Source organism: Eupeodes corollae, chromosome 2, assembly GCF_945859685.1.
Source record: "Eupeodes corollae chromosome 2, idEupCoro1.1, whole genome shotgun sequence".
In the NCBI taxonomy this organism is placed as follows: domain Eukaryota; kingdom Metazoa; phylum Arthropoda; class Insecta; order Diptera; family Syrphidae; genus Eupeodes; species Eupeodes corollae.
In genome coordinates this window covers 112008298-112017808 of record NC_079148.1, presented here as the reverse complement: position 1 = coordinate 112017808, position 9511 = coordinate 112008298, and the positions used below count along the sequence as shown (strand labels likewise).

At 33.7% G+C, this 9511-nt stretch overlaps 1 protein-coding gene across 1 annotated transcript; it reads right to left on the bottom strand.

Annotated features, from left to right (window-relative positions):
- Window positions 1-1681: 1681 nt before the first annotated feature.
- Window positions 1682-3184, bottom strand: LOC129945181 (putative nuclease HARBI1). The gene is made up of 4 exons (XM_056054840.1): window positions 2573-3184; window positions 2075-2510; window positions 1875-2019; window positions 1682-1818 (listed from the first exon to the last, which is right to left on the bottom strand). The coding sequence occupies exons 1-4, from the start codon at window positions 2683-2685 to the stop codon at window positions 1682-1684; spliced, it is 831 nt and encodes a 276-aa protein (XP_055910815.1). The 5' UTR covers window positions 2686-3184.
- Between the last annotated feature and the right edge of the window lie 6327 nt (window positions 3185-9511).

The following is a 9511-nucleotide window of genomic DNA, read 5'->3' as shown; positions in this document are numbered from 1 at the left end:
CCCTATTTATGTCAATATTTTCCTGTTTTATGAAATTTTTCATTTTGTTCAACTCAAAAGATTTCATTCTTTCGATTAAGAGGTGCATTTGTGCTATCGCAGATTGAAATATTCTGTTCAAGTCGTTAATTATTTTTAAACTTAAGGCAATAAAATTGAAAATAAAATATTTTTTTGTGTATTTTCTAGAAAATTGAAAATACTGGGAGCCTTAGGAAATCTTCAAATGAACTTAAAACGGAAAAAATCAAATAAGGGACTCCACTGCTCTGTATGCCATTTCTAAAGAAAGCCACCGAGTTTGACAAACTTTTAAAATTTGATTTTTATCGACACATAGTGCCTTCTGAAAATTTATGAAATCTTTTTGTTTTTTTTGATCTAAGACAGAATTAAAATATATGTCCCTCAATGATTTTTCAATGTGTCATGTCAATACAGCAATACAATAATATAACAGACAAATTATTTTTATATCCATATGGTAAAGGGAGGTAGATTTTGAATTAAAAGTGGAAGAATTACAGAAACAAAAAAAAAGTGGTAGAAATACCACTTAAGTGGTAGAAGTCCCATCACTGATGTAGAGTTATTGTTTTCGATTTTTCCTTGTTTTGAATTCTACTTTCGAGTTACGCAGTTCCTCGTTTATTCGAAAGTTCGAAAGAATATAGTTGGTTTTACCAGAACTATTTGATTCTCGTTGGTTCGAAAGTAGTTAAATAGATAAATAGTATCAATTTTTCGAATTCAAACAATTTCATTGTACATAGAATCGAGTTACATAGTAGGCCCCCAGTTTTGTAGGTGTAAAGCCAATAAAATAGTATTGTAGGTATGCATTTTTAAAAATGAGCCTCCAGTTGAAAAAAAAACTGAATTTTTCCAAATTTCCAATTATTTGAATTATTAAAAATGTGTTAAATGAAAATTGTTCAATGTATCTTTTTTTGGACATACAATCCGCAAAGTTTGATTATGGATGACTCAGTCAAAAAGGGGGACCGATTTGTAAATGAACTACCCAAACACAATATCAAACCAAAAAATAGAAAAAATTATATACAGCCTTATTGTGAGTTTCACGTGAACAACATTCCGCCCGAAAAATATCCCTTTTTTCGATTCGCCTATTGTGAGTTTCGGGCGAACAAAAATTCATGTTCGAAAGATTTCCCTTATTGGGAGCACTCAATTCGGGCGGAATGAAACGTCATTTACAACTAAAATAATTCACTTGTTTTTTGGAGGTGAACAGGAAAACAACAAATAATGATGTAAGTAAATAAATGCAATTAGTGTTAAAAAAAAGAACAAAATAATACAATAACTTTTATATTTATGTTAGGAGCAAATCAATCAATTCCAAACAAAGTGATATGCTGCTCAATAAAATGCAGGAAAACCCAGAAATAGCACGCGGTTTTGTAAAAGAAAGCAAGGACAAAATCAATGCATTTTGGAAGCGGATCACTTTGGAACTCAACAGCGCAGGGCCTCCAATCAAAACTGAGTTCGAATGGAAAAAGGTAAAGACTCACTTTTATTTTTTGTGCTAAATCATAAAAAGAAATGTTTTTTTTTAATTAGGTTTGGAATGACCAAAAACGCTACGTGCGAAAAAAGGCTGCTACTAACAAAATGTATGAGAGAGGCACAGGAGGTGGACCTAACAGAACGGCTATTTTCCAACTTTCGTCCTTTCAATTATATTTCGGCAACGTGATTGAACTTCATTAAATTTAGCTTGAGGTGTGCCACTCTCAGGTGTTCTGTACGGTGTCAAAAGCCACGGCTCTAAGGGATACCCAGCATCTCCTTCAACAAAAAGAACTTATTAAGGTTTAAGTTCAAAGTTAGTTTTAAACAATTACCCAGCAGCCAAACATTTTTGATGTCCCTCAAATAGTCACTTTCCATTTTTGATCTAAGGTCACTCACATTCCAAATAAAAGAATCGTGACAAGCTCCTGGGTGCGTAGCATCAATAAAACGAATTCTGAGCGCGTTATCACATACCTGTACATATACGTTTTAATCATTTTTAAATATAAATACGTACATTTTAACTTACAAGCAAAACATTTAAACTGCAAGATCCCATTCTGTTGTAAAATAGATGTTTATTTACCGCCGGTGAAATGATGTTCACATGTGTTCCATCAATACATCCAATAACACCTGGTAGATTGTATTTTGCATAAAAATGTTGAGCAATTTCCATTTCTTCATCTGGCGTTGGCCAAGATATCCACTGAGGACAAAGAGTCTCTTCAAGTATTCCGAGAACTTCTGACAGTACCAGACTGAAAGTGCTTTGCGCTATCCCAATTTCGTAATCTTTACCCACTCCTTTCTGATATCCACCCTCTGCAAAAAATCGCAAACAAGCGGCGAGCTTGACAATGGGGGGAATACCAAATTTCTGTTTCGTTGGAGGTACTGCATTTGTTATGATGTCCAGCAGAAGCTTAAAAGCCGGTTTGTTTAATCTATAATGCTGCTGGAAACTGAAAATTATGTACATACGATTAACAAAAAATTTTTTTATACATATGTCTTTAATTCTTACAATGGTTCACGTAACTCCAAAGGATTGGAATTATCCCTTAAATACCTTCGAACAGCTCTTTCTTCAGTCCTTTCTTCTTCCTCCACCAACATTTGAAGGGCAATGCTTATCATAATTTGTTTATTTTTTGGATCTTTATTTAATTAAAAAAATATAATACACAAAACAATTTTTGTCACTTTATTAAATTCTTGATGGTGTCAAAACAAAAATACACTTCACTAGGTTCGTTCATTTTCTAAACACGAACACTCACATATTAAGAAACAGAGAGGGAAATTTTGTATTTTCACAGATTGAATTGTTTTTTTTTTGCAGGTAAATCGATTGGAAATGGATTTTAAAGCGTGTTTTCACAATCGGTGTCCTCAATTTTAACAGGAAATTGCAGCACTACATACATTTATTTGGGTTTTTATATTTAACAGGGAAAGTTGGTTCGGATATCATTCTCTGTTTTTATCAGAGATGGGGAAATTTTTTGCGAGCTCAGCTCTATGAACATGTCAATTATTCGAAGTGTCAGTCCTGATTCGAAGTGAAATTTTATTCGGGCGAAACTCGCAATAACTTTTAAAATTCCGGGCGAACACAAATATTTCGGGCGAACGATTTTCCGGGTGAAACTCACAATAAGGCTGATAATGTTCATTAATTTTCTGGTTTCGAAATTAAAGCTGAATAAAAAACATCAATAAAGTCTGTATTCAAATTGTTTTTATTATAAACTTCGGAATTTGACATTAAAAGTAAAAAACAATATAATCGCAGTTTAGAATTATTTTAAGGTATTTTTGATGCATTTTGACACTTCAAATACTAGCCTTACCAACTTAAAAACAAGAAATAATTGCCCTTTTCAAAAACAATGGTATTAAAATAAAAGAATATATATTTGCTATCGCTTTATTTTGAGGAGCTGTGTTTTGCCAAACATGTTCGTTTTGATATCTGTACATAGATTTAAAATAATTTAAAAGACACATTTTTAAAATTTCTATTTAGTATATTTAAAAAAATTATATTACTACGTAACTTGAGAAACGTACGAATCACCTTATTTCTTTTAAACTTTCTTTAAATATTTATTTAGTGAATAAAGTTCTGTTGTATCTGAATTACCTACAGTTTTTATTTGGAAAATACCATACCTACTACTGTATTTTTATAATACAATATTTGTTTATAACTCTCAATGAAACACCTTAAAAATGTCATGAATATTAGATGAAGTATTACTCTCATTGAAACACCCTCAAAATATCATAAATATTCAATGAAGTATCAGATAACTTCTAGATATTCTCACCCGATTTTGTTTGCAGTTCAATAATTTTTGTACGTTAAGCTATTTAAATATTGTAATAAAGATTACAAAGAAAAGGTTATGAGCAATATAAAGAAACTTTGAGATTTGACCGAAAAGATAACAATAGCTATAACTTAAGAACGAATAAACCTGAAGATGTTATCATATTTCTTCGTGTAAATTATTGTAATGGTTTTAAATTGTTGATCCAAAAGTATATTGAGACAAATTTAATTTTTTGTAAATTAATTTTAAGAAACTTATTCCATACTAGTGGCACGTTCCAACTGTGCTAATAAAAGTGTTTTTCAACAGAAAATACTCTTTTTAATAAAGCGTATTATACACGGTTATCCATTTTGCGGTTTTAAAGTAAACGTAAATAAAACACATATAAAATATTTATTTTTTCATGATGTTTCTTTTTTATTATAAATTTTGAACGTTGACATTATGTGTGAAATACTATATCATCAAAATGACCACCTCGCGAATTGTTCCAAGCTTCGATTCTTTTGAGGTACTTTTCGACGACTTTTTGACACATATTGGTCGGTATTTCAGGCATAACTTGACGAAAGTTGGTTTTTAAGAGCTCAAGAGTTAAAGGTCTATCTGCATAAACACTGTCGTTCGTGTAGATCCACAAAAAAAATCCAGCGAGGTCGAATCGCATGATCTTTGTGGCCAGTTGATATCACCACGACGAGAGATTACGTGGCCAGTAAATGTCTCTTGCAATGAAGCCATATTCGCTCGAGTTGTGGGCCAAGGTCTTGTTGAAACCACATACTCTACAAGTTTTATTCTTCAACAGAAGGCAAAAACAAGGCGGTAATCATATGACCATAACTCTCCGAATTGACGGTGAGAGTCGTTCCATCGTCGTTTCGAAGAAGTAAGGCCCAATCACACCTTCGGACCAAAGAGCACACCAAACAGTGACTTTTTATCGTCAATTTCTTCACAATTTTTCGAACTCCAGCCCTATACTCTTGAAACCGCAAAATGGATAACCAGTTGCATAATTTAATTGCAAAACATATAGTTTCCGAGTAATTTGGAAACAAGTTTTGGATTTTGATATAACAGTTTTCTCAGGTTTTTTTTTCTTTGTCTGTTTCCTTTGTATGATGTTTTTTTAAAGCAAGGATTTTTTTTCTAATTTTCTTGGGTTTTTAAATTTCATTTTGAAATCTCAATCCTCACAAAAAACTTGAACGTGAAATTGTTGTTGTATGGTTTCAAATGTATTGTTTCTTTTGTCATCTAAAACAATATTTTCATACCTTTCGAAGAATTATTTAACATCATACCATTGGCTCTGCACTGTTGCAAAAATGAAAATGACTATGCGAAGTAAAGTAACTATGCAAAAATTTGTAATGGAAGTTATATTGATATTTGAATGATAGTGTGTCAGTTTCAAAACTTTCGGAAATGAATCAGATATTGTTGAAAATAAGTATACTGCTGCTATCCGCTTAAAAGAAGCCGTATAATTCCTTGTATTGAAAGTTCGTTTTTTTATAAAATAATTCATTGAAAAAACACTTTCTTATCATTCCATTGAATCAATCGATTATTATCTAAAACTTTCTAGAAAAAAACTCTTTGTATATCAAAGTAGCGAAATAAAAATCTGATAAGTTTCTCGAGAATTCTACTTAGATAAAATGATAAACGAAAAGAACATTTGAAAGGTAAGCAAGTTTATTTCAAAGCGTGTTGAAAGAGTACATATAAAACTTCCTGCGGAATTATTCTTTTTTCCACAACACATCTGCAGCCGAAAGTTGACAATATTATTATATTAATTTAAATTTATCTTCGTTTCTTTTTTTGTCATTATTATTTATTTATTTTTGAATAGGAATTCCATTGTCATAGAGGCTTCTTACCCAGAACTCATTTTTGTTTGCGGAAGTTATATTTTTATAAGCTTGACAATCACATGGTGCGTGACAGTATCTGCTTACATTTTTGTGCGTTTAAATTGGTATTGATTTTCATATACCTTATGTACATATGTACATATAATATGTATGTTTGTATGAATATATGTAGTTCTAGGTATCAATTTATCTAGATTGCAAATTTAGTAATATGGAAGATGTTTGTATGGAAGGCACATGGATTTAATTTACGATATAAGTTTCTGTTTCTGTGAATTATTTTTATGTACACAGATAATAGTCACACGAGTTAAAATACTACCTCGTGACTTTTTACTTTTTAAGGTTGTTATTTAGAATGCCATTGTGTACTTTTGAAAGTAGAAGCTAAATTATTATTATTTGGTAGGAAGATATGAGTTTTCATCCATGTTCAATCTTTTAGCACAATACAAAATATAATAAATTGTTTGGCAAAGTTTAAATAAATAAAAGAATTGAGCTACTCACCAAATATATATTAATTTTCTTTCGCTATCATCATTATCGTCTATCCAAAGGTAAAATTAACTTACTACTTACTTAGGTCCTCAGACCTGTTAAGTCTGTTGGGAACCCCTTTAGGGGCATATGGCCTCTACTTCGCCTACGCGCCATCGTGTACGGTTTCCGGAGATGTGTTTCAGCTCCCTCCAACTTTTGCATAGTGAGGTTGATTCCGCCTGATGAAGACATCTATGTACGAAGGTTTGCAGCTGTCTTGTTATGGTTGAAGTAACCTTCCAAGTGCTGCACCTATAAAGAAGCACAGATTCGACATTTGTGCGAAACAGTCTTAGCTTTGTTCTTAATCTGATTGTGTTATTCCTTCTTATTTTTGACAGCATACCGAACGCCGCTCTTGCTTTGCTGATACGGGAGATGACGTCTTGTGCGGTTCCGCCTTAGATGAAATCGTTGCTTCCAAGGTATTGAAAGCTCTCCACTTTTTCTACCGGTTGCAAGAAAATATTTATTTGAGAGGATGGTCGGGTTCCCCGATGAGAGAGTAAGCCAACATCGTCCGCGTAGTCCAAGTGCTTTAAATAGGATGTCAAAGTCCATTGGATCCCTCCGCTACCTGACAGAGCTGAGCGTAGTACATCGCTCATCACCAACAAAAACAATATTGGCGACAGAATATAGCCCTGTCTGACTCCGCTTCGGCTTTCAAAACCATCTGACAACCTACCATCGTGCAGAACGTGGCACTTGGATCCATGGTATAAAGAATACAAGGTATGCTTGACAGTTTTGGTCGACTGAATCGTGTTCGTGATGAGTGAATTGTTTTATTTATGATTCTTTGGTTCTCAATCGGAAGATCGAAAAAAACTTAACAATAATTAAGTTGTTATTGAGAATTGAAACAGTCATAATTTATTTCATTTATATTATTGTATGTTCTGCAAACACCAGCATCACCTCAAATTGATAGTGGTAAAAAGGTCCTTAGTGATTCTTAAGTGCTTAGTTAATCTCTGGCCTATTGTTTTTTTTTTTTTTTGGTTGAAGAAGAGTTATTACGGTAGGTGGTTCATAATATGGTCACATATTATTAAATTTGATTAACGTTTAATTATCTATAGTTTTAGATGGCCAAACATTGCATGAAGCTAAAGTGCGAAAGATTATTGAACATTCTCAGGATTCCAATCCAGTGTGCGAAAAAAGTTGTGTGGCAAATTTAACTTTTTGTTGCCCAGCTTGTTTAACATTTAAGTGCTGACTTCTGAGCATGAAGTGAGTTGAAGTATTTCTTTAAGAGGTTCAGAGTTTAGAATTTGGTTTTTATTGTTGAATTTCGTGTCAAGAAAATCGTTTATGAATAGTTTAATAAGGTGGGGAACATCGGCAAATACGAATATTTTTAGGTTTTCGTCTACGGGATTCTTAAAAGAAGTATTGTCCGTTGTACCTTCCAGCTCTCTCCATAGTCCTTGATTTGTTAAACCTATATCAGAAACAATTGCAACGACAGTGAAGTCCACTTGGTGTAGAGTAATAATTATGTTTTGTAGGATACTTGCCGTCATATTACAGTCATAATCATAGAAAACTGATTGTTTCCAACTTGCACTCAGAACATATTCCGCTAGTTTCAGAACTGTGTCGGTTGATTTATCTAACTCATAAGCAGACTTTATCTTTATATCATCGAAAGAGACAACGCACATCTTCTCCATTCGGCTGAGTGGGTATTCCTTCATATACACAAGAACATCTACTAAGATCCCTGGTTGGATTTTTATTCTTGAAGCCCACTGCCGTAGAGTCGACAAAGGTTTTTTTTATAAAATTATCGGTACGCACGTGGGGTTCTTCAATCGTTTCAATCGCTTTCAAGGTTGCGCAGCTTGTAGTTAAGTTCTTTCAATTGTTTTTTTTTTTTTGGCAAAGCTGCAACTGTTTCTCCAACTCGATTATTTGAAGCTGTCTGCTTCACTCCATATCAACTCTGTATATAACAAAATTTTGATTTATCACAATGCTTTTTAATATTTAAATATAAAAATGAACGTACTCTGTTTGAGTTGAAATTGAATTTTCCATCTCGACAACATGCTGGATTTGTTCTTGCATATTGGATGAAATATTTTCTTTCTCTTCATAATGTTGGAGGCAACTTGCAACAGTTCTTCGGTTGTTCCTTTTGTCTGCCCTTAGAGCCCTTGATAAAGCAAACGCATTGTCACCGCAACTTTCAGGTATGTTTCTGTTTGGTACGGCTTTTGGATCAAGTTTTGATTTAGGCAATGGCACATTCATTAGAGCATATTCGTGAAAAGCTGGTATTCACATTTTTTTTCCACAAGCTTTAACACAAGCCAAACTCAGATTTGGATCTTTTGGGAAGCAAACAAATCTCAGGTTTTCGAAGTTTTTGTTGTTTGCATAACTTTTGCAATTTTTCACAGAACAGTTATTTGGCATATTTACATTTATGTAAATAGTTTGAAATGAAATCTACTAAAGCATTAAGAAATAAAAACCGCGCAACACTGGATGTCACTCGCAATGACGTCACACGAATACAAGACAGCATACCTTATATTCTTTATACCATGACTTGGATCCATCATTATGCTGCTTTAATAATAGCAATTCGTTTTTCTGGGATGCCTCTCCTCCGCAAAGCTAACCAGATATACTCCCTGTTGACGCTATCAAAGGACTTCTTGAAGTCGATGAACAGAAGGTGTAGTGATGCTCGATACTCAAAGCACTGATCAATAATGATCCGCAGGGTGTTAATATGATCAATACAGGAGGATCCAACGCGGAATCTTGCTTGTTCGGCATCGAGTGTAACTTTTGCTACTATTTTGGCAACGGTTGGTAGAACGCAAATTCCTCTCCAGTGTTTGTTCAGGCGCTTCAGAAGGTACCGGATGCACGTTGTTTTGCAAACACTCGGTTTAAAACCGCGGAAAAGTGTTCTTTCCACCTTCTGACTTGCTCATCCACCGAACTTATCACAGTGCCGTCTACTTATCTCACCAGGTGTTGCTTTGAGTTGTGTGTAAACAGTCCTGCAGTAGCAGCATCTTCTGCTTCTTGCGACAATGCGTTGATATAGTTACGCTTGTCGCGGAAATTTCTCTTTTTTATGCGATACGAGGATTCCAGCTCGTTTCTTTCTTTCTCTTGTGCAGCAGTTATTCGAGCCCTTAACTGTTTGCGTTCGTTGATCCC